Source organism: Hylaeus volcanicus, chromosome 7 (assembly GCF_026283585.1).
Source record: "Hylaeus volcanicus isolate JK05 chromosome 7, UHH_iyHylVolc1.0_haploid, whole genome shotgun sequence".
NCBI classification, from domain to species: Eukaryota; Metazoa; Arthropoda; class Insecta; order Hymenoptera; family Colletidae; genus Hylaeus; species Hylaeus volcanicus.
Genome location: NC_071982.1, coordinates 12489859 through 12516510, shown reverse-complemented (window position 1 = coordinate 12516510; position 26652 = coordinate 12489859). Strand labels below are relative to the sequence as shown.

At 40.5% G+C, this 26652-nt stretch overlaps 2 protein-coding genes across 14 annotated transcripts in view; one reads left to right on the top strand and one right to left on the bottom strand.

Moving 5' to 3' along the window:
* LOC128880024 (proteasome subunit alpha type-5-like) overlaps nt 1–26652 on the bottom strand; it is a 198024-nt gene that overhangs the window by 23701 nt on the left and 147671 nt on the right. The window contains exon 9 of one of the 12 annotated variants that reach the window (XM_054129654.1): nt 351–433. The exons of 9 other annotated variants lie outside the window; for them this stretch is intronic. In XM_054129654.1, the coding sequence (XP_053985629.1) occupies nt 351–433 (83 nt within the window). Of the gene's footprint in view, nt 1–350; nt 434–6351; nt 6627–26652 lie in introns of those variants that run through there. 2 more of the 12 variants (XR_008457737.1, XM_054129657.1) reach the window with 2 other exon arrangements.
* Nucleotides 1–26652, top strand: part of LOC128880033 (protein Wnt-2b-A-like) — an 82740-nt gene that overhangs the window by 3483 nt on the left and 52605 nt on the right. Inside the window, exon 1 of one of the 2 annotated variants that reach the window (XM_054129670.1) lies at nt 14990–15575. The exons of the other annotated variant lie outside the window; for it this stretch is intronic. Coding sequence (XP_053985645.1) covers nt 15499–15575 — 77 coding nt within the window. The 5' untranslated portion in view covers nt 14990–15498. Of the gene's footprint in view, nt 1–14989; nt 15576–26652 lie in introns of those variants that run through there. 2 annotated transcript variants of the gene reach the window in all.

The window sequence follows — 26652 nt, the reverse complement described above, 5'->3', positions numbered from 1 at the left end:
TTAAATGCATTTATAGGAAATTTTCATGTGCAATAAGCTACAAAATGAACACAGTATGAAATGATGTAAAAAAATATTGAAAGTGAACTTCATATTATAATATTGACAGAGTAAAATAAATTCCTTCTTATTTAAATGCAGTTATAGGAAATTTTTATGTGTATTAAGCTACAAAATGCACACAGTATGAAATGATGTAAAAAAATATTGAAAATGAAGTTCATATTATAATATTGACGGAGTAAAATAAATTCCTTTTTATTTAAAAAATGGATTCAATTTTTGTAGGTATGTTTACGAAGATCTTATTTTGCATGAAGATTCGCGGTCTAATTATATATTTTACGTACCATCTATTGTTATAGCTTCTATAATACACATTTATTTCCATAATTGAAATGAGTAAAGTGTCAATCGTACATCCACAGGGCTCCTGCAAGTAAATAACGAAATAAAAATGTTGATAACTTTGTAGAAGCTTTTCTTTTATACAGACACCTACCCAACCTCACATGCCATTAACCTAGCATATCAGTGAGACCTATTATACTATTTCGACTGTATACTTGATAAACTTTTTTTAATTTCATCGCTACTTGGTCCTTTCATTTCTAAATTAAAGAAATTTTCTTTTCATGACCATCATCTACTACACCTACTTCTAACTTATTCGAATACCAAACAATTATTTCTCAATTTTTCTTTAACCCTTTGGACTCGAGAGGCGACTCTCCGTCGCCACTAGGGTCGACACAGTAAATCCGCCAGCAATAATAATTAATTTTCTTGGAACTCGAAGTGCCGATAAAATGATTGTCGGGGAAGTAAAGGTGATCTGATTAAGTTTAGGATTCGTGGCAATAGAATGCTAAGAAAGCATCTCGAGTTGCTAGTATTAGGTTGTCCCAAGAGTTTCTTCCATTTCCTTAAATAATAATACATACACAACATTTTATGTATAATGTTACATTATTGAATTGCGTACAATTCATTTTGCTCCATTACAGTTACGACATTAACATCTAAGAAATTAGGTTGTCTAATTGTATAAACACTGCCACACAAAATAACTGAATGCAAGTCGCGGAAGAAACTTTTGGGACAACCTAATAGATACCAGAAAGAAAGGCGTCGAGTGCAAAGGGTTAAACAAATTGCCCAATTCTGATTGCAGTGTTTACTAAACAAACAACAAATCAGAATAATATTTTCTTTCATTCGTCATTAAAAATATCTCACCTAGACAAGATTGTAGCTTTTCCTTGAACTGATCCTCCTCTGCCGTGCTCTTGTCGCGGTAGATCAAGACGTCGGCTTCCGGTTAGTCGACGTCCCGATCGTAGAAGGGAGAAAAGCCACGCCGATAAAGAGAAAACAGCGGTTCCAGAACGGGGAACGCGTTCGAATGGGCGTAACCCAAGCACGCTCGGTTAGACCTGTTGCTCATTGCTTCCTATTAAATACTCGCGCGACCCACGCTGGAAAGGAGTTGGTTTTGCCGTGTTAGCAGCCAATGACTAAACGGTGTGGACGGACACTCTTTCACCCTACGTTTCTTCTTTCTCCTCCACGCGTTCGCCTTTCCCAACCGACGCGACGTACGCCACTCCGATGGAAGTTATACACACGGCCGCAACCGGATGTGCGCCGATATCATCGCGACGATCGTGTTTCCGGGTGGGTCGCTCGCGGAATCTGCGCTCTTTCCTTTCTTATTTCGCCCCTCCTCAGCTTCTACATCTTCCAAGACGCATGTTCCACGATCTCCAAGACACGGTGTCTTACTACACAGTACATTTGAAAATTGTTGCATTCTGGTGTAATAAATTGCTGTTTAAATTGCTCGTAAAAATTGGAGTATTTGTTAACAAAAACAAGTCACGATAACAATTTTTACCCGTGATGCTTGCGTCGGATTGAATGTTCCGAGGTCTTGAAATGGAAAATTACAGCGTTATGGTTTCGCCGGGATGAATGGCACTCCAGAAAGAAACTTGACGTTTCCTCTGAAATTACAGCCGTGAAACGCAGGCAACGTCCATAATAATTTCATTCTGTCGACATTATCGCGCACAAAAGGTACTCGCGATTCGAGGATAAAAGACGGCTCGTGAGTCGCATACGTGCGTGCACAAACGTCCGAAGCTGAGAACGGAGAGAGATTACCCGGAGAGGTTGTTCGGGTATCGCGTATCGCACGATTCTACCCTTGTTTCTCTATTATGCCAGCCTTTTCACACAATTTCGCTGTTACTCCTCCCCGCCGTTTCGTTTCCTTTTTACTCCTGTCTCGTCTAACACCACCTCCGGTAATACCTTTCTCCGTGTTTCTATTAGCGGTTTGTATTTCGAGCAGATGTTCCACCGACACAATGGCCGGAACACGGGCTAGCCAGTTTCAGCCTCGTGACGGCATTGTTGCGCCAAGATATAAAAGATTGGGGTAGGCCCCTTCGAGAGATTGGCAACGACACCCCGAGGAGATGTTTACCAGAGGAATCACAGGGATGCTGGATCCTCGTCGTTTTTAAAGATTTCATCCATCCATTTCGTGGAATACAAATTTTTCGATGTCGCCAACAAGCTGGTGCGACGCTTTAAATGTTGGAGGAATCGTGAGAAATTACCTGTTGGCGAGATAAAATGGCCAAACGCAATATCCAGTTGCAAAGGAGACCCATTTAAAATATACTAACTCCCAATAATTCTTCTCTTTAAAATTAGAAATGTCAAATGAGACATATCCCTAATAATCGCAACTAAACAAAAATTCCTCCCATAAAGGTTACATTTTATTCATCTACTACTTGAATTAAAATTCGCCCATCTCCAAGTGGTCTACAACAATCCAGGTCTGAAGAGATCTCTGCAAAATAAAATCTTTACAGATGACAATTTTTACCTGTGACGCTTTGCTACGATAATTGTATCTAAATAGAAATTTATTTTACTCTGCAAATACTATAATATGAACTTTAATTTCAATATTCTTTTTTTTGCTGTCCCTTCTAGGCGAGGCAATTTCATCTCGAAGATTGGATTAGAATCAGTCCTTTTCGTTCTATTGGGTTAGGAGCTACTTAATTTCTATTCTATTCTAGAACCAATTTTCGTAGGTTCGTCTCTAAAGATATTATTTTGCATAAGGATCCGCAGTCGAATTATAAGTAATAAAAATAAATAATAATTAATCTTGAACTTTGAAATATACAAGCACTACTTCGACTTTTCTGTTCTCTTTAACCTTTGCTCTCGGAGTAGATTTCCTCAGACCTGGATTTTCACTTTTGCCATTTTATCTTGCCAACAATAATTTCTCATGATTCCTCTAACATTCAAGGTGTCACATCGGCTTGGTGAAATCGAAGAATTCGTATTCTACGAAAGGATGAATCAAATCTTTGAAAACGATGCGGCGAAAGGTACCATTGACAAGTTTCATGTGATAACAAAGATATGGTACATAATTTGCAAGCCTGGACAACGAGCACAGACTCGCTTCGTAAGACTTTCAATGCGATTTCATGTAATCTTTCGTAATGTGGCCTCGCTGTTACGTAACAACCAGAAAATAGCGAGTGTTCGTATTTAAAATTATGTAGGTAACGCTTTGTGTACCGAAATCACTTTTCAGAAAGACATCATTTCCATATGAAAGAAGAGTGAAAACTATTTCTGGCGATTCTCCAACATCGCATCTTCATCAATGATGCTTCGGATGCTATACAGAATTTTTGTTCAGTTTAATAGAGAAGTTTGTAACGTTCGCTAATTCCAGTATAAATAAACAAATTTTAAAACACTATCACTGTATGTTGCTTAAAATCCATAAACATATTTGTGTTTATATTATGCATATTCTTGGTCCAGAGTGAGAAAATTGGAAGGCCCAAAAGTTTATGGCTCTATCATAAGTTCTGTAAGGTTCTGAGAATAACTGCGTTTATGACACATGAGGAGAACTCAACTGACAATGATCGAAGAGACAACAGACATTTGATCTTGCGGTTAAATCGCCTGTATGCTCACACATATCAGGATCAAGGGCGTCGTCATATTCGTTTAGCGGTTGACGCATTCCAGTTTCAATTCGGATCGTCGTAAACCTTATCTCTCGAATCATCGAATCGTAATTCATGTACGTGAGGTGCCATTCGTCTAATATTTGCGTGCTAGTCGCGTGTTTCACGCGCGATTAGGGCCACGTTAGATCTATACAGGGTGTTTGATACATTATCTATACAATAATTGTTTGATACAATAGCTCACAAATCAGTGTTTTCTAAACACTGTTAGTCACGAAATATCAGTTCACAATATACTTATAAAACGGTCGCATTCTCTCACGACTATTTGGGCTCTGAAATTAAAAAACGTGAATAGTGGACCAATGGAAACGAAATTTAAAATAAAAACGTAAGTGTGAAAATGATTGAAAAGTAATTGAAAGCTTGAAATTCAAACTGAAATTCTACACGAGAATCAATCAGATAGCCTTTACTATGAAAACAAAATAAAAATAAGAACGTAAGTGTGAAAATGATAAAGTAAATTGAAACCTTCAGATTCAAACTGAAATTCTACTTGAGAATCAATCAGATAGCCTTTACTATTAAAATGTCAATTCTGAAATCCGAGGCAAAGAACGCAATGTCGTACATTGAATCGAAAATATACCAAGTGATTTTGAAAGGTGAGTGCCCCTCTCGATCTCCGAATGGCTCCACTAACAATAAGAGTCACTCTGTATAGCAAAGAATCGTTGAAAACGAAAGCGTGTTTTACCGTCCGTCGTCGCACGGTTGCGCCGCGCGATCGCTAAGAATTTTAACGATTCGTCCACCGAGACGTATAATCATAAAAGGCCGAGAATGGACTGCGGATTTAAGGCGTTATGGGGCCAGAATTAGAGACAGCGAAATAACTTCTTTAAGGGAGTGCCCAAACCCAGGGGGGACCCACCATCATAAACGTTGTCCTCGCCTTATACCTGCGCGGTTTTATACCGCTGTACGCGCTTAGATTAGATGTTCCTTTGTTAAAGAATCTTATAATCTCATAAACGAGTTTCGTTGAGTTAAGCGTGTATGGACGAATGTGAAGCCAGTGGTGTCAAGTTGTTGATCATTATTATTATTATTATTCATGGATGATGCATGCAACGTTATTATTTAGGTACATTCTTGTATCACACTTTTTATAATTGTATAAGGGCAACACTGAAAAGTAAACAACTCGAAATAATTAAAAAGTAAATACTTTTCTAGAACTACTGCTCGAAGGGTGTCGATAAAATAATTTCACTATGTTTATTCATTTACTTCTATAGCAATCGATTTTTCCATAGAAACCATAAAAATCTCAATTAGGTGCTACTGCTTCCTAAGACCTATTGCCTTCTAAAAAATTACCCTGCAAAGAAAGGAACAGAATAAATAATATCCTAAAAATTCTCAATTACGTGTTACCGACCCCTGATACTGAAATTTTCAATTAAGAGCTATTGCCTTCTAAAAAATGATCCTATAACAAAAGGAACACGATAAACGATATCCTAAACATTGTCAGTTAGGTGCTACTGCTCTCTAAGATCTACTATCTTCTAAAAAATTACCCAGCAACGAAAGGAACACGATAAATAACATCCCAACGACACCTGTCGCCAAATATCCATTCGAAACCGTCAATGTACGATTTACAACATAGGTAGAAAAATTTGTGAACGAGCCTTTAACTGGGTTTCGGATCCCGGTGACAGCATTATTACGCCGCGTTGTCCATAAAGCACTCGGCAATAAGATCGCGGCATAAATTACGCGATATCATAAAGCTAATGATGTCCATTAGCTCTGCCGCGTGAAATCTGCGCTCTCGAAATTCACGGGCGAGCAGTAAACATTTTTACGACGCCAGGAAAAAAGGAAGGGAGGGCGAAGCCAGGGGGCGAGAAAGGTGGCGCCGAGGTGTACGCGCGACCATAAAATGGGAATCTACAATGAGTTCACATTGTACCGCGATCATCTTCTCTCGTCCTGTACAAACAGCGTTGCGCAATGCGATTTCCGGTACGGTACATTCTGGACCTCTTATCACGATGGAACAATAACACTCGTACCACTCGTATCGAGCGTGCCCACTTCTGCGATCGAGGACTGCTCGAAAATCCTTTCTTGTTGACTCTGGGTCCTTTATTTCAAAATATTAACACTCTGTGTACAGAGACTTATTTTTGGAATGGTGGAAAGCGAGTTGCAGTTTCGTTTATGTTGAACTATTTAGGAAACTGTTATTTTTTTTCGGGGGAGGTACAAACATTTTAAACGATATTTATTGATTATACTGTGGGTCTAATTAATGCTCTATTACGGGGAGAATTTATTTGTGAGATTTGTGCGAATGTATTGAAACAAATATTACAAGTAGTCCCAGCTTTAACAGCGGATACTACTACTAGAATTCAAGAATTTTTGTTCACGACTGAAATGCACATCTAAATCTAAACCAAAGTGTAATTTTACAGTACAAGCATCGTATTTGAGATACGTTTAAAGATGGTCAAGAAAAAGCAAATCTTCAGGTCAGGTGTCTTTTCTCGATGTCCACGATAGACTTGACCCACGTTTCGCCTGAAACATACCAAATTATTTTCTTAGAAGATGTCAATATCTGGCGAATAGATAAGGGAATTTTTGTTTCGATGACAATTCTGTTCCATATTATAATATGTATGTAAATCTTAAAAAAAAAAACTTCTGCAAACTATGACAACTTTAATCCATAAAACTTTTCTCCTACTGGATAGAAACGAAATTAACGAAGGCAACGCAGTGTGAAATTGCAATAAATGCTCCCGATCCCAACAAAGCACGAGACTCCAGCCTCAATGCCGTCCAATCACGCGAAACCATCGATCCCCGTAGCCTTTAATAGCAGTAGACAGAATAAAAGTGGAAAAAACGACTTTTGTTTCGATCGGAGAATAAACGGCCATCGATATAGCATTGATCGCATCTCGATAACGAATCAACGCGATGGGTAACAATTTGTTGAATCGTACGCGATGCTTTCTCGATCATTTGTCCTCCATCTGGCGCGTTTGCCTCTCTTTCTGCGGATCCGGTGCACCGAATAGGGATGCGTGTGTATGTATAAGCCGGTCGAGTGTCTGAAACGACAGGAGGCTGTGCAGCCAGACATGATTCCTGCCGTTTGTTCGAGTCATTCCAATAAAATGACGGAATAATCCCGATCGTGTCGCATGCCGCGTACCTGTTCTCATTGTGCGCCGAGAATGGCTGAATAAAATTCCGTTTCTGGTCCCTGTTTGCGACTTGTTGTCGACAAATTTAATGGCAGAAAGCAGGGACCGTAATAGAAAGCATTACATGGTCCAGTTGCAGACTATTGCCGAGGAAATCTTTGGTGGACTGTTCAAAACAACATGGAAATTTATTTGCTGAAATGGTGGGACGTTGTAGGTTTTTGTAAGTTAATTTTATGAATTGTTTTTGAAGAGGACTAAGATAAACTGGTTTCAAGAAATAACCTACTTGGCAAGACGTTAGTTTGTAGTAAAAACTGTGGATGTTATAATAAAATGGTGGAACGTTATAGGTTCTTGCAGGTTAATTTTATGAATTGTTTTTGAAGAGGACTAAGATAAACTGGTTCAAGAAATAACCTACTTGGCAAGACGTTAGTTTGTAGTAAAAACTGTGGATGTTATAATAAAATGGTGGAACGTTATAGGTTCTTGTAGGTTAATTTTATGTATTGTTTTTGAAGAGGAGTAAGATAAATTAAGTCAAGAAAGTATCTATCAAGACTTTAGTTTATAATGAAAGCTGTTCAATTCTATACTGATCCAGGTACATTTCCTTTGAGGAATGGAAGAATAATATAATGGATAAAAAATATATACGATCCTGAGATTTGTATTCTAAAGAGGACCGTATTACGTAGAACGTTCTACGTAAATATACTGTGCCTACTCATATTAAAGTCCAAAAATTTACTCGACAAAACATTGATACTCTGCTAGGTCGACATAGCACCACGAGTCCTAGATGATTAGGGAACCAAACAAAATTTTCCGTGTTCCCTTTTAAATTACTACTAACGTTACCATGTTTCTATTCCTAGATCCAATATTTAGCCCAATTCGTGGAATATCGAATTATCGTTATTCTTTTCTCCCCTATAGCCTTGCAAGAAGACCTACCTACGTGCACACATACACAGCCCCTTTAAAATCGAAAACATATGGCGTACAATTACGAAGTAATGGTATATAATTAATGGGAATTCGTGGGGCCCTTCTGGTTGCTACACGGCACGCTTGTTTCCTCGAAAATCGAAGGGAACCACCGCGCTGCCCATTAGCGGCCGCAGATCCGTCTTTTGAATAAAAATCTCATCGCCTCGTATGCACGTACATTTTCTAAGCGGTGTGCCCGTCGTTTCGCATGCCGTGGGCCTATAAAGGGCAGAAAATTGCCGACACCGGCACATACTAATTTCCAATGTCTCGCGAAAAGGGTTCCGAAGCCTTCCCTGACCGTCGAACATAAAAATGTCGCCTATATCGACTTCGTAACTTGTCCCCCTCCTTTTCTCCGCCTAGGACTTGGGTTTTATAAGTAAACACGTTATCGTTAAGGCTTCCCTCTCGCGAACTTAACGTGCGTGGCGGAGGGAAGTATGACGAAGTGGAAATGAATTATGAAAATGTATTCCTGTGAAACGTATCGGGGTAATTTGAAAGGGGATTGGTATTATTTCTGTATGACTCGTTGCTTTTGAATTGAGTAGTAACGCGATGGTTTTTTTAACGCATTCGTGTAAAGGAGAATAAACCGTTTATATTTATGGGCCTCTTCGGTTTAATAAATTCTTCTAACGCGATACACGAAAGGAATCGTGTATATGATATTGCCGAGAAAGCAATGGGGAATTAAGATCATGCATATTGACACGTTGACTGCCAAAGTTACTTTTGTAAATTGACCAATATTCACAAGTTTCATTTAAATTCGTTTCCTTTGACGCTTGACTTTCAGAATTAATCTGTTTACTTCTTCAGTGAAAAGCACTGTCACCAATATATGAGTGAAGTTTAAGCGGAATACATTCCTAAAGTGTAAACTGGTACACTTTGAAGCACTAGAAGAAGGTCTAGTCGTCCAAATTGTTAGCTCCCTGTATTGAAACTGTCGTCGAGTGCAAAGGGTTAATCAACCCTCATATCATTACGCGAGTCTTTAAAAAAACGAACATTCACATCCTCCTACCACAACTTCCCCATTTTTATCTCCATAAATCAATTGCTACAAAGATCTTCGTTTATTTAACATTTTCCTTCCATCTATCATTTTTTATAACGAACGTTTCATCGAATTTCGCGTGGTAAGCCATTCTGGTCCAGGTTCGATAAATAAACGCCACGGACACGGTCGAGAGAAAGAATTTCGTAATTGTAATAAGCAACGCGTTTTACGAGAGAGCGGTCGCGCGAAAGATCGGTCCAGATTACGTTCGAACAAAAATTTATCGCCCGAACCGAATTTCACCCCGTATTACTTAACCCAGATTTTATTGCACGCATTATCGTCAGCAACGGGGAACGTATCGGTGAGTTCAATCGATGTGCGCCGCAGCGCGCGACCATAAATCTTCCTCATCGGGCGTTCAAATCACCGGATCCTATTTTCGTGGAGCCTAGACGCTCGTGGAGCCTAGACGCTCGTGGCGCGAACGGCAGCCAATTTCGCTGGGGGCGTCTTAATTGTTTCACGCTTTTTTTCTTTTGTTTTTTAACGTTTGAGAGAAATACGCGACACCTCTGGATGGACAAGATCGGAGGCGGGCATAATTTTTGTATATGGAAAGAAATTTCGGCGGAGAAATGGGAGAAAAGGGAGACGCTTTCTTTGGGAGACGCGACTCGTTCCGAAGGGACCCTGAATCGTGTTATTAAAGTAGGTTTTATGTCAAATGGATAGAAGCTTATCTGGATAACTGTTGAATTAATGAAACGTGACTTATTATTATTAGAATAAAATTGAATTGTAAAGGGACAAGAATAATTGAACGGTTTCAGTAAGTAAATTATACGTGGAAAGATATTCACATAAATGAAATTAATTAATGAATTATTTCGAACATTGATGTTTGAATCTTTCAAAATATTGTCGATATGTTAATCTACAAATAAAATGAAGGGAAAAGCATGTAGAAAATGAAATTTGAAAGAAATTTGACAGAAATTTCTTAGAGGGTAATTGTCACTGTAATCAGTCGATTGCTTTTTCGATCGTGTACGGGATCGATCGTAGAAATCCTCGATTGCTCGATCGTTTTCAACTACGCGGACGTTCGCTCTCCAGGATCGAGTCGAGGCACACCCCTCGTACATCAATTCGACTTCAAGTCGAACGGGTGGATCGACCGATCCACCCACGAAATGAATCACGATCGCGCTCAGATAGGATCGAAAATTCACGCGTGGATACGTATCGATCATTCCGCCTGTTGCACGACCGAATGATGCAGACGCATTTTTCTCGAAAACGAGGGCGGTGTAGGTCGATGGCGATTGAAAAATCGAAATGAGGTCACGCTCGTGCCTTGCGACACACTAATTTCTCGAAACGAAATAACATTGATATTATATATAAGTATACTGCTAGCTATCATAACAATGATCAATCATGAATCGAAATTGTCGGAATATCCTGCTTTTTGAGAAGTTTATTCATGAAAGATCATGGAGCCTTGAAAGTCGAGACGTTTTAAGTAGCAAGGGCAAGAAAATAACTTTTTATTTTCTTTTTCTATCAGTGGAATGATTCGAACAAATTTATGATAAAGTTTTGTGAAACTTTATAGTAAAGTTTATCTAAAACTGATTTGTCAAATCTAAACAAATCCGAAGCTTGTGCTTCAAGTAAAAGTTGGTCAGTTTTTTAAATGACGGCAATAATGTTTTCAAAGTATTTTAAAGAATATTTCCAAGCGAAAAGTACAATAGGCGCGTACGTGTTCGAAAAAGTATCGAATTGCAAGCTCGCGATATAATATCCTGTATACAGACATCCGTTAAGATTAATAAGTTCCGGCATTCAGCGTAGGACAGGGTAAAGTAAAATAAGTAATAAATAGCCGATACGCGATCTAAAGCGGTACGCTATATATTTGCATTTTACGCTATAACTCTACGATGTAAGTGTGCAAACGTAGACGTACGCGAAGATAAATGGAGTCGAGCATGGCGCACCGCGTAATTTCAATGCGGGGCTACTGACTCATTCGACATTGTATTTCTTTCCTATCTGAATAACGTGTGACTGCGAAACCGCATTGTTTATGCGCTCTTGACCGCGGTATTGTTTCAATGGGTAAACCTCGCGCTTTTGCGACGAATATTTCAAATCGTTTTTCACGGAATTCCGCAACAGGACGAAATTCATGGACTCGATGAGTCAGTACGAAGAAGTCGAATTAAAATACGAGCGTAAAAGGAAATAATTTATGACAATGCGAGTGTTATGAATTTGTTACCAGTAGAAAAGAAGTTAAATAGAAAGAAGTTAAATTCTTTACGATGCGGTGATGCGAAAGATTTAACGTCGTTTGTTCGTAGAATAATTAGTTTATACGATACGGTCTAATTTATATTTACTATATATCATAATATTATATGGGATGTTTAAATTTCCTTTGGAGATATCAAGTGTGCAGAGCTCGGAAGGGGACAGGCGTTTAGAAATTCAACGATTCTAAGACAATTAATTATAATTCATGCACGATGTTCTAGGCTCGCAACAACATGACGTATGGGCGAATGAATACCTCGCAAGGCTTCACAGAATTTATCCGAATCATTTCTTATATCGTTCTCCTAACAGGACAGAAATTCAGTACGATGTGTGTAAATTGTCAAAACTGTTAAACATTAGAAGTACTAGTACCGACAGATGTCATAGTTACACTTACTATGTACATCCTACTATTTCTTTAAAATTAAATGGATATAAATCAATATACGAATACAATTGCTTCTCTATTTAATATCCAACTCCTTTGCTACTCCATAACGCGACGAAACCTATTTCACAACACTCCAAAGACTCCATGAAACCTACCAATAGAACCAGTGACATCCTATAATGATGGAGTACCAGCACTCGCAATCTCTACCTATGCAAATTCCATTTCAGTGTTGGGCATAATCGTAATCATAATTACGACTACGATTGTAATCAAATGTTTTCGAGTTGTGATTACGATTACGATTGTAATCAAATGTTTTAGAGTTGCCATTACAATCATATTCGTAAATTTTTCTGCGATTACGATCGTATTGTTCAGGTGTTTTCAGGCATAGAAATTTTGTACCTAAAAACCGACTTCAGATTCGTGTTCCTCACCCTCGAAATCCTACAAAACCATGATTTCGTCAAAATGAAAAATTTGCTAATAAGAAATTTGCGAGTACGATTGTAATCGCAGAAAAATTTGCGATTACGATTGTAATCGTAATCGTAATCGGAACTCTGAACCATTTGATTACAATCGTAATCGTAATCACAACTCGAAAACATTTGATTCCGATCATAGTCGTGATTATGATTACGATTATGCTCAACACTGTTCCATTTGACCCAGTAAATAGAAAGATCCGCGGATCACTGACCCACAAAAGCCGCCCCCGGAGTCGTCCGTACTCGGAGCGACGCACACAGACCATTTAACCAGCGTACTGCACCGGAGCAGGGCTAGTTTACACGAAGAAGAGCTACCAGTTCTTCCGTTCCGCTCGGCCAAGTGGGAAACCGCAGAGGAAAGACGACACCGCGGTAACGGGCGGAAACTGGGATACCTGGAGGTTCCGCGGACGCGACAGACGCCGTTCAGACGGTAGCAAGAGCGAAATTGAGGCGCGACCGCGGATCCATGACGCGGTACGTCGAATATAGACGTACTCGGGGCCATTGGGCAACAGGTAACTCCGAAACTGAAGCAAAGCGAGGAGGGTACGAGGCTGAGACGGTCCGCGGACGCGTTACACGCGAGGAGAGACACGAGCAGCGACGGAAAGGGTCCGAAAAGGGGGAGAAGAAAGTAAGAGAGCCCCCTTTGAGGAGCAAGAAACAGAGAAAGCCGGACGTGGCTGGAGGAAGAAGAAAAGAACGAAGAAGGTGGGCAAGACAGGGGGGGAAACGGAGAGGTAGAAAAGAGGGAGGCGGAGGACGAGCGAGAAAGAGAGCGACTGTGGCGAGGTAGGATCGTAGAGGTAACATCGTAGAGGCTGGGACCTGATCCCAAAGGTAGGAGGACTTGGGTTGGCGAGACCAGTCCATCGCGGGCCCTCCTCTCGACCGAACGCGCTTTACTTTCTGCCCGCTCGTTCAAATTCCCATGTGCACGCGGTGTTCCCGTCGGACTGTCCGTGCCGGCTAACCCCTCGTAGGTGCTAGTGCTCTCCTACCTCTTCCAGTCACGGTCCCCTTGGTGGTGGTGGTTGTCACTCTGTGGTGGTCGTGCCAAAGGTGGTGGCTACCTTGAAACACCACTTTACCTCGCACACCTTGCACAGTTACCCTCTGCTCCAGTTCCGGGCCGCTCGTCGATGCCATCGTCCGGCTTGTTCGCGAGTGGGTCGAATCGAACCTTGTCATCGACAGTCTACCCTCTTATCGAAGGGACACCGACTTCGTTATCGTGATTTTCGGACATCGCTGGACGGAGCAGAATTATTCCAAGTTCGCCGAGCAGGACGTCAGGGAATTCTTATCGCGAGGATGACGTCTAACGGCGCGTCAGGTGGTGCACCATCCAACCGAGACTTCCAAGAAGCATCCCTTCGCACCTGTCCGTCGTAGTGCCTGGTCACGGGGGAATCGATCATGAAATTTTAATTACGGCCAGCGATAATCTGAGGAGATCGAGTGACACGCGATAGCCCCGAAGGCTGCGGAGGAGATGTTGCCCGTCGAGACTATCATCTAACTCGTTCAGGGATTCTTCAGCTGGTAACGTTCGTCGGGAGGCGGCATACAAATTTTCTAGGGCCGGGATAATGCCGTGGTTCCTTCCCGTTGTCTGAAAGCGCGAGGCGCGCGCGTACCAGCTACAAACGTTCGAAAAAAACTGACAAAAGGGAATAATAAAGCCGAGTGGGACAATAAGAACCGGTAGCAGGCCGGAGGGGCACGCGGTGAAAAGGAATTCCTCTTCGTTAAGTCGGCTTCGACGGTGGAGCCCGATGGAAAGAGAAAAAGAAGGCGGTTTGCGCGTAGGAACGTTTACCTCTCGTGACTGGGAACCAGCGATCGATCACGCTCACGGCGGTGATCCAGCGATCTTGACGCCGCGATCGCCACGACTTTTAACGCGGCGATGATGAGCCGATCGATAAATCCTCCCCACGGAATCGTTAGCACCGGCCACACCGGGACAATAAGACAGGATCGCGTGTGCATCGCTCGCAGGGCAATAATACGTCGCGTGAGACGCGTATCGTCGATCAGGCTATAAACCCGGTGTCGATAATCGGCTGCGCGTGGTTATCTTTTTAATTAGCGACTATTTGCTAACAACCCGTTTGGCCCGGGGTCGCCTCCCATCCCTCCGATCGTTCGGGATTCTCTGGAGAAACGCATAAATTGCTCGAGCGCATTCCGATCTTTAACCAGATCCCACGGGTTGCCCTGATCGATGCCAATTCACCGTTCCATCGGGGATCGATCGCAGGTTTCGAGCGTGGAAATCACGGGTAAACGAGGCTCGTCTCGAAGAGGACTCGAATTAGCGAGCGGTTTCGGGCACGCGATGACTACTCGAGGCGATGCTCGCGAGCGTATAGACACATCAACCGACCAGAGGCTTCTCGTCGCTTAGTCACCCGCCGACGGAGACGGGGGTTTTGAGTATTTGGCGAACGCAAACACTCCGTCGGGACCAGTTAAGCGGGGCAAACACTCGACAGTTTCCAAATGTTGGCCTTGCAGTTTGACTCTCTCGCGGCGCATTGTTTCGACGGCTGAGGGAGGGAGGAAGGACTCTGCGGTGACTTTAACGAGGCTCCTCGCGAAAGGAGCTGGCTGCAGGAGCGATTCGCGTTTCTAACGCGTGCACCAAGTGGGGATTCGAAACGCCTTGGGGGGAAACGGTTGAGTGACGTTGGAACGATACAGGACCAATCTTGGGAACAATCGTGGCTAGGTAGATATTATTCCGGTATTCTTCGACGGAGGACGATTGTGACCGTGATTTTCGAATATTTCGGGACGGAGCAGAGTTCGAGTCAGTGTTTGGTGCGGTAAAGTGCGAGAAATTGTCCGATCGCCTTGGCCAAGGGCCGTGAAACTAACGTTGTGCCACTGAAACGACGAACTTCCGTCGCGCATCCGGCCGTTTGACTGCGGAAGCGTGAAAACTCGTCGCGTGCACATCCGTTTTATGAATTCAATAAACAAGGGGATTGTGATGTAAGAGATGCGTCGTGGTGACATCGCGGCAACCGCGATAGCCCTTCTGATTCTCGGGCAGATCCAGGGACCGCGGCAAACGAGGTAAGAAGATGTCTTTGTTCGTCGATGGGATCTCCGTTGCGAGAACTTTCGACGCGTCGCATGCTCGGGAAATGTGTGTTCATTTCTATTGATATATAGACCGAATTGTGGTGGATGAACAAGCGAAGGTTTCGAGCAAAATTGATCGGTGTAAAAGAAGCATCAAAGGTATCTTTTTGTATAAACGACATGAAATATTGGTGCCATGCGCGATTTTAAAACAGCATACTATACTTTTCATGTTCTTGTATCGTATCAAAAATAGTGACATATTATCACGTATCGCTTCGATGATCTAATCAATGATCTAATAAACAAATTAATGTATCTTTTAAATTTCTTTGGGAATGGAAATTATTGGGTTGTCTAAAAAATCCATGTCGATTTTGGGTGGGTGGTACAGGTCTGAATATATCGGAGATGGTTGAGAACAAGTTACATGTATACATTCTTTAAAAGGTGGAAAGGTTGTGGAACAAAATGGTACCTATGTAATTCAATAAATACAGTCAGTCCCATAAATATTTGTACTCTCCATGTCTATCAAAGAAATTTGTGTCAAGATATTTGTAATCTATATATATATATAAGAATGAAGCCTTGATCGATTATAATCAACGTCCAGGCTAAACCCTTGAACCTGAAAAGCTGAAATTTTGAAACACACCAAGGGGGTAAAAAGAGGTAGCAACGTTTGTACGAGGAATATTTTAGTTGTGGTCGGATTTGCTTGAAATTTGGTCTTAAAGCTCTTTGATACGATTAATCGAATACATATTTCGGCATTTACAAAAATTCAACCCCTGATGGGGTGAAAAGGGGCTGCAAAGTTTGTGTCATCGCCCAAGGTAAACCCTCAAACCTAGAAAGTTGAAATTTTGCACAGAGGTTTCCTTTATGATGTACACAAGGAGTAAGAAAGAATATTTCAAAATTCAACCCCTGAGGGGGTAAAAAGGGCAACATTGGAAACATCAAACCTATTATATAATTTAGACAAATTTCTTCAACGAACATAGAAGGTACGAGTACTTATAGGACTGATTGTATATATAAAAATTCAAACGTGGCTTTGAACTTTTCTTAAAAATTAGCACAAACTTCCTGGACAACCTGATAAAAGAGATGATACATGATATTATACAAGTGGGTTTGTTTTTGTGTATAATTCAGGTAAATGAAAAGGAAAATATACATTATTTAAAGAGCACACTATGACTCGAGCGTTCTATGGAAACAGGATACCTTGGAAGATTTTGTTTTTACGCCAATAAACTTTTGGTTACATAATTTCCTTTTAAGAAAAACAAATTCTTTTAGGAAAAGACATTCTGTATACCACTTGTGAGTGAGATAATAGGACTTTCCTAGTCAAATTCTATGATATCAAACAGGCGTTATTGAGAAAGTAACAGCCACAGTGGTATTATAAAAACATAATACCCAAGTGAAATTATTTCTCTTACATTATATAAGCTAGGATCCCCAAAATATAAAAAAAAAGGATTGTTCTACAACTCCTGACATAAATTAATTATTCCAATCAGTGTCCAATTCCACGAGCAATTAAAATTCACCTGAGACTAATCAGAGCTAGATTACCACCGGCTATACAACGTTTCCAATGCAATCCTGCAACGATCTGTAAACCATACCCGTCACCGAGGAAATCATTCTACGCGCCGCCAGGATATTAGCATTTGTCGACAGCTCATTCATTTGCATCCAGGTAATCGAAACCTACCCCCTGTCACCATGCACACCGTGTTACGGTCCCCTAAGCTCATGATCGCGAGGGTCTAGTCGAGCGATCGCGACTTTATCATCGTACCCTGTTCGAGGTTCGTGTTACCCTCGCGACACGTACGTTCCGTCCCTTTAATGCAAGAAGGGTTCGCGCGGAGATCTCCTATAAAGTAGCTTTCCGTGTTGTCGGGGCAACAATATTCACAAAGACGCGTCCCTTTTGTAAAAGAAGACGGGGCCCCGAATACGCCGGTAGGAAAAGAGAGCGACCGCCGGCACGCAACAGGGTTCAGCGAAGCGAGGCGATCGCGTTGGCCTCGAAGGGATCCAAAAAGAAGGGACCACCTCGATCGAGATTTGGTTTCGTCGCGGGGACTCAATCGTTCGCACTTCACCGGTAAGATCCAACCTGAGATAAGGATAAACGACCTATCCGAAGGCTCTTGTCCGAAATCGACCGATTCGCTGCAAGATTACGCCGCAGTATTGAATTCGAGATGATATAACGTCGTTTTACGACGAAATTGTGCTGAGTCGAATCGATTTTAATTCGTCAGGGTAGGCAGATAGGGTATCGCAAATAGGATATGCTCGATGTTATAACTTAATTTCCGTATCGTACTTATAAACAGGGGAATTTATGCTACTTAAAGAATGTACCACGACTTTAGTGTTTTATGAAAAAAGAATACTCTAGAGGAAATTTCTATACCAATAAAGTTTTCAGTGCCAGTGAACTCTTTAACAACAAATATTTTTGAAATCTGCTATATTTCATATGTTGAGATTTTATTTTTATTCTCACTGCGAGGAACGTAGTGAATCTGCCACTTCATAAGTGGATTTGAATTATAATGCTGTTTAGCAATTCAACTATGTTTTCAAGTAATCAAGAATTTTCTTGGTCTTTGAAAAATTAACCCTTTGCACTCGAGAGGTGACTCTCAGTCACCATTACGTTTCACGCAGCAAATCTACAATACCTAATGTTTCTTTAGGTTTCATTTCTTTGGAACTCAAAGTATCAATTAAAATGATTGTCGGTGAGGTAAAGATGACCTTATTCTCAAATCTAGCTTAGAATTCATGGCAATAGAACGCTAAGAAACATCTCGAGTGCAAAGGGTTAAGCTTAAACCATGGAGAAACATGTGTTACTTATTGACCTGGTCGAAGAGATATAAAGACAGTATTGCCTAGAATTTTGTTAATTCTATTTCCAACCAAGGTCTTCGTTAGCTTCCAAAGAAACTGAAAATTACTTATTATTTATTGGTACAATTTGTGGGTGGCAGTTGCAGGTTTACGGGTCGTTATTCTCGCGTCTAACGCGATAAGTGCATCGAGAGGTTGCATCCGAGGATGAATGCACCGTGCATACAACGATGAATGCATGTGAGGCTCACAGCACCGTGTCGACACGTGCGGTAGGCCCGTCACACCTTGTCAAATTTCCATTCCCGAGCAATGAAATTCGATGCGCAATATTCTTGGGTATGATAAAGTTAGACAGCTACTTGAAAATCGCGCAGTAAATTACGTCCACCTCGAGTGAATCCCTTTGATGTTTACACGTGTTTGGTGGCGATCGCGCGTGTAACAAAGGTGGAACGCTATCAGGATTGTAGATCAAATCTACAGCAATTTTTCTAAGAACAAAAAATATCGAGACACTCGTTTGAACCATACTTGCAAGCTCTTGGTTGTCAATTTTTATGTAGTTTTATCTTTATCTTCAATTTTTTATTTTATTAGTTTATTTTAACGGGTCCATCCTAAATAATAATACTTGTATTTTCTGTGCAGTTGTTCGACTCGTCAAGATCAATTTTAATTTCATTGAAAGTTGCTTTAGGCTTTGTTTTGTTGCGAGCAGTGCTACGAGTCTGGGAAGATTGGGAATGTTTGTCTAATTTTGTGCCATGAAACCAGTGCGCTAGACAGATCCAGAAATCTGCACTTTGAGGCTGTTATGCGTGTTTCAGCGTTTTATCGTCGTAATTAGGTCACGATCGAAGCACTCAATTTTTTAGCACGCTTTTGCGACAGGACTCGTTCAGCTTCCAAACCTTCGCAGTCGAGCAGTGATTATTGCACCGCTATTAAATTATTATTAAGGCAGATAATTATCATTAATTCTGACAGCTCGCCAGGACAGGGATGAAATATTGTCATTGTAATTTTGCGCACGCTTGGGTAATTGTTCAGAATCTACTGGAGAGCATGAGCGTACGTACCTTTTCTCCATTCCCTCTCAGCTTCTAAAATTTCTTACTTCTTGGTTAGAATAACTACAATAAACTAAATAAAATCAAAGTGAAGAAGAAGATAAAAATTAACGAATAGAAGCTTACAATTAAATATCAATGGGCGAAGGATTACAATTTAAAATAAACTTAAGATGTTTGTAACTAGCTACGCCAATGGGAGAGAGGCTGACGCGGCTCTAATTACAACTCTCGGTGAAATGAAATTTTTACGTAACGCGCGGCCACGACCGCAGTCGAATTTAATTATTTTGCGAACGCCCGGGAAGGTACGGTACGATTTTACGAGCCTCTCGTTACTGAGCTTCGTTAACCTCGCGTCAGTCGGCTGTTGCTGTCAGGCAACATTGCGTGTTCCTTGTCAGATTCAATTTTTACCGATTCAATTTTCTGTTTATGACCTTGAATCTTGCAAACAATCTTCGAGTCCACTATAGGGTACACTCGCGGTCAAAAGGATTTCAAACTTATCATTACGCATTTGTAAATAATAATAATAAAAAAAAAAACAATTTATATTTAATTTATACATTTTAGACACCTTATATATTTTATTCTTTTGATGATAAGGTAGTTGAATGATAATAGAAAATACTGGATATTATTTTTTGCCTGCATTTTATGAAGCATAAGTAGTACCTGTTATTTTTTTTTTTATATAATTATAGGAGTTTGCCTTTTAAATTCTTAAGGAACAAGTCTCCTATGTCCTAGTATTTGACAGAAGATTATTTTTTGCCATTCGCTGTTTTACATTTCTATAATTTGCATAAACTGTGTGGCTTATGTGCCATAATGGATCATCATTTATTAAATAGATAAATAACGTTGAGAAAATCGGTAACACTCGAATGTAAAAAGTAGAATAATGTGATCAAGTTGGTTTGACTCACTGTCAAACCTTAGTTGACACGAAGCTTTTCAAGAATCACAGTTTTGTTGTTCCACTCGAAGCCGACGTCGTCGACCATCTTGGCATCTGCAGATATGCTCTAACAAGATGTTACATATGCTCCGAAAGAGTCGGCGTGTTCATCGATTTATCATCGATTGACACTCTCGACCATCTTTGGGGCTGCAACATGTCGCGATGCTGAACGCGATATCGGAATAAACCTTCATTTTCGCCTTCGCGAGCATGCTTTCATTTCTGATCTTTTTAACACTTCGTCGTTCGAACCATGTAGCAAGAGATCGAATTCCAAAAAAAGCAAATTTTTTCCGTTATTTTATTCCTTCGTATTTTCTTATTTGTCTCAAGAATTCATAAATGATGACAGTACTTTTGGAATTTGTAATAACTCGTAACCTATCTGTGATCTCCATATAGGAAATTCCCCTGATACTATTTTTATTTATTTACAGTCATTCCCTATATTCATAAAAATAATTGGTGCCTACTATCTGGTCTTTTCATTTTCTAAAAAAGAATATTTTTCAGAAAAATCTTTGCACTCGAGGCCTTTTTTTCTGGTATCTACCAGCAACTCAAGACGTTTCTTAGCATTCTATCGCCATGAATTCTAAGCTATCTAGATTTGAAAATAAGGTCACCTTTAGCTCAGCGACAATCATTTTATTGACACTTCGAGCTCCAAAGAAATGAAACCTAAAGAAACATTAGGTATTGTAGATTTGCTGCGTGAAACCTAATGGTGACTGAGAGTCATCTTTCGAGCAAAAAAGGTTAAAATTACGCTTAATTCGTTAAACCAATAATACAATAGATAAAGTTCTTATTCTTCTAATCACCTTAGTACCGCCACAACTTGTTTGCTTCCTCGATACTTCGCATTTAACAAAATTATTTTTGTTAGGGGTCTTTAACCCTTTCGCCCTTCCAGCTAATCGGTTTCATAAATGACGATACTGTCATTACCTAATACTAATTGCAATCACATTTCGGCGCGCTAGTGCATGATCGAAACATTCTTTGTCCTCAAACTTCGAAGAGTGAACGCGATCCACCGCCACATTTCATTTCTTCTACATTAGGCGCATTGTACGCCGTCCAATCAATTTCAGTTTACAAGCTGAATGACACAAAGAAAACGTCTCAGCCTGTCGAGGAATTCCTGTCGCATTCTTGGGGGCCACAATATCCGACGATTACGAGTGTTACGGTCCACCGTAAACCCTTCGAATTAACGACGGCCTGGGGGAAGAATTCGAGAAATAATACTATACCAAACTCGTGGCTATCGATCATAATCCAACGATGCTCGGGGGTCCATTAATAAGGATCTAAATTGACCCGACGCGGAGTAGTTAACAAAACCGTCGCCATTGATTTAAATTATGATCGCGGGGCAAGGTGACAACGTGAGTGACTGGAAACGTTCATCTGTCAGAAGCTTCTCTGAAACGATTCTGACACACCCCCTACAACCCATTTCGTATGATTCAGATTACCATTAGAAAAGTATGGATCAGTAGGAACTTTGTGTTTAATAGTTTAGCATCTATTCATTTCTGGGGAAATTTCTTTTTAAATTTAAGAAGATTGGTGACTCTCTACTTACTTACACTATTATTTTAAATATATCAATGGAGGATTATATTAAACTGAATTTCAATTTTTAATTGGTAATTCTAACTTTCAGAATTTATTTATATACTTATTGTCATTCCCTATATTCATAAAAATAATTCTTGTTCACTTCTTCATTCTCTGAAACAGAATATTTTCTAGAAAAATCAATTTAATTTTCCGCAAATAAAATTGAAATTACGATTAATTCGATAAACCAATAAAATTAAGTAAAGTTCTTGTTTTTCTAATCACCTCAGGACAACCACAAGTTGTTTTCCTCCTCGGTACTTCGCATTTAACAAAGTCGGGGATCGTGTTATACATTCGGGATGAACAGATACTTTTATGGTTAACTATGTATCTCTACCAGGGAAAGAACATGAACAAGTATTCCATCTTTGGTCTAACTGTTAAATTATTTTAGATATGGCCTTTGAGAACCAAATAGCGGGCGTGCCTATGGTGTTACCGTCGTATCGTTCGAAGGAAAACGAAATAAACGTACCCTGGCGATATTACTCACGCGCCATACTTTCTCTGTCGTGTAATCAATATTTATGCGATCGATGTGAATGGGATTAATTAAGATTCAAATGAAAATTCCGCGTTACCTCGCGCCGAAAAAGGGACGGAGCTTAATCAAGTAGCAAATTTATTAAACGCGGTGACGCTTAAGAATCGCACGATGGTTACAACCGTTACCCCGTGACAAATTATTGGAAAAGAAACACGCGAAACGCTTCGTAATTTATCATGAGTATTCCTGTAATTATCACTGGCGACTCGAGACGTACGATTTTAATTTAAAACAGAATGCGAAAGTAATATTGTTATTAGTATTTTCAAAATGGGAATTCTACCTTAATTAATACAAATTTTGTGTGTAAGCACCGCGGGTTATAAAGTATGCCAAATTTATTTTTGGTTAGTTGTCTTTAATAGTGTAATAATATACTTTTGCGTTCTGTACTTGTTCTATGTGCTTTGTATTATACTCAATCACAGAAACAAATCTTCCAGTTCAAAGAACTGATCGAATATAATTTTAATTTACTGAACACAATACTATGTGGTGCCCTTTGCAATTTTCATTGATGTCTTGCAAATTGTAATGCATATTGTAGTAAAAATATTTAGGCGGGATCTTTTATGACCCACGCGAATATTTGTATTTACCGAACACAACACTATGTGGTGCCCTTTGGAATTTTCATTTATATCTTGTAAATTCTAAGACATATTATGGTAGTAATATTTAACTTAGGTATTTTGTGATCCATATGAAATTTTAATTTTAAGAGTATGATACGATTCAAGACATACATGGTTCGATTAAGGAAACCAATTTCTTAAATTCAACTTTTACTCGTGTCATATGTTTTCATTAAACGAAATATGTAAACACAATTCTTGGCGAAAATTTGAATCGAAAATTCCTTTTGCACTCTGCAATAGGAGGCTTTGTTAACAAGATATAAGCGATCGAAGTTTCTAATGTCGGTGTGCGTCGTGCAATCAGCTGACTGGGCTCCACACGACGCGCACCAAGAGTCACACTAATCTTTAATTGCTTATATCTAAATAACAAAGCTCCATATTGCAAAACACTAAAGAACTTTTTGCTTTATTTTTACACAAGGAATCGCGCCTTAAAGAAGACCCTACGTTCTTATTAATATTCCATATAATTAATTACTCCTCAATCTGTATAAAACTACGAACTAGAGAAAGGTTTAATTCGACCACCCATTACATAACCGTTTCGACCATTTCCCACCACATTTGACTATGTAAGCTCGCTAATAAGAATCACCCTCATCGAGAAACCTCAAAAATGATTCCCAAGAAGGCGAGAACACGCGTTCGCGCGAGCATGCACGGCTTCCCGCGCGCGTAACGAGCTTGTAGAGCGGCGACAAACGATCCCCCGATGATTCTTGCTAATGAGTCCTCCCCAAAAGGAGCAGGAGGACATCGACGCCGCTGGACACCACGGAAAGCTTTACGACCGTGATACTTTTCATTCCAGTCTCCCCTCTACCCCGTCCCAAAGCTGTCCTTTCGCAAATTTCCGCGCCAGGAAACGAGCGGCTCGGCGGTCCTCCAATAAGCGTCCGCCATAGACGATGAAGACACGAACTCTACTACCGAACCGAACTCACTGAATGGTATTACTACTCTTCGCGGCGGGGGGGCCCGAGTCGTGCTTACTTTACACCGTCGGATCTTAATTTAACGCCCGGGGTCCCTCACGGGACCGCCACGACATCGAGTCGACCCCCTCGGCTCCGCTGCGGACGCCTCTAGAGGGAAATTCTTGATGAAAGTATGGGTGTAGTTTTCGAAGCGAAGGGTTCTCTAAAAGAAATTTTAGGACGTTGATTTTTAGCGACAAAGTATAGCTGTCAGCGAGGTGGACACTTGGACATGTCATTTACATTTTTAATTAAGACATTCGATGCATTCTGAACCATTCGTGTTTTATTGAGAAATTTTAATGGATATTATAGTAATAATAGTTAGGCAGGGTCTTTTATGACCCACACGAATATTTGTGTTCATTTCACATTAGACTGTATGGTGCCCTTTGCAATTTTCATTTATGTCTTGGAAATTTTAATGCATATTATAGTAATAATATTTAGGCAGTCTTTTATGATCCATATGAAAATTTGTGTTCATTTCACATTAGACTGTATGGTGCCCTTTGCAATTTTCATTTATGTCTTGGAAATTTTAATGGATATTATAGTAGTAATATTTAGGCAGTCTTTTATGATCCATATGAAAATTTGTGTTCATTTCACATTAGACTGTATGGTGCCCTTTCCAATTTTCATTTATGTCTTCCAAATTTTGATATTATAATAGAATAGTAACATTTATTTAACTTTCTGAAGATGTCAGAGTTCCTGACAAAAAGTCCTACTTTAATGTTTGGAGGATGATACTACAATTTCTAAAACTGATCTAAAACCAACATCTGTATCTTGAATTGACAAATACTGTTCTAAAACATTGTATACTTTCTCGCTATTCAATAAACAATTAAGAATCCCGAAAATTGAATGTTTCTTTCAAGAACCCTATCTTGACTATCATTTCATCTTACAAATAAGGTTATTCATACATGCAATATAAATTAGACAGCTCTGCTCACGAACTATACGATCAGCCAATCGAAAGAAGAATTCATACCAGTAACCTCCAACAAAATAGAGCTCCAATAGCATCTCCATGGCCTCCACTCGCTATCTACACGATAACTCCATCGAAAGAACACTCCAGATCACTACTCCCCCAATAAAAATTCCCCAATAACCCGAATATTCCATCAAACCCCAATTCCTCCAACCGAACAGAGTCCCCAGTAGTTTCCTCCATGGCGTTCGCTCGATTTGAATCGCGAAAGCGCGGGCTTGCCACATCTTTCATGCCCCCGCCGCTTAGAAATATTTTAATGGCGCTTTGTGCCCTGTGTCTCTTCCTCTCCGTCTCGAGAAGGGTTCCTTTATTCGACGACCGCGATTCGTTTCGCCCTTTGTGCGTATCCCTGTCTCTCTTCCTCCCCTAGCCAATCTCCCTCCAGCCTCGTCCTCTGCTCTCCTCCTCTCATTATACTTCTTTCGGGCGACGTCTCCTGACCACTGGTTATTTTAATTGGATCTTCGCCGAAGCTTTTTTCGCCGGGTTCTCCCCTTCTTCGGGGTCCACGGGCATCGCGTGGTCGCCGCCCTTTCTCTTCTCCTTTTCGTATCCTCCAGTTCCACGGATACGGACGGGTATACCGGCCGCGTGTCGGTTTTTGTTCGCGGCGCGACGTTTGCGAGGACTTTGCCGGCGACCGCTGCGACGACGACGACACACGGAATTCGATAGACTCTTTGGAACACCTCAAGGACCTCGAGGACTCGCGAGGCCAACGCCGTCCTGCGCTTTGTTCTTATCCGTCGCGACCATTTCGCTCGATGATTCGCGACTTTCGCGGATGGGATGTACGGGAAATCGCGATTGAAGGGGTGGGTGGACATAAAGAGCGTGAGAGGGGGGCACGGAGGAGATAAAGGTTATGGCATTTTGAATAATTTGAATCGAGGGAGGGTTGCAACGTTTCGTGAGAGGTCGCAGGATTTTTTGAAGATAAAAGAATCGAATTCCATAATAGGTAGGTAGGTATTCTAGATCCTTAAACCTTTGCAGTCCAGATTTTCTGATTTCTGTACAGTTCGTCGCTAGGGCGTTTGCTTGCTTGGCTTTTTATGATTGAAAATCATTTATAAATAGTATGGATGCATATCTGACAAATGTCACACTGACGCAACCCTCGATAATAAAGATGTTAGAATAAAATAAATCGCAAAAATTATTTCGCGTGTCCCTTTCCTGTACTGATTTTCAATCACCTGATTCTTACGCACGTCGTGAAATCTGTAAATATTTAAATGCATAACTATCACTTCAGTTATTGCACTGAATCCATACATCGCAACACAATTATTTCTATTCTTCTTGACTTTACTTTGCTTTACAT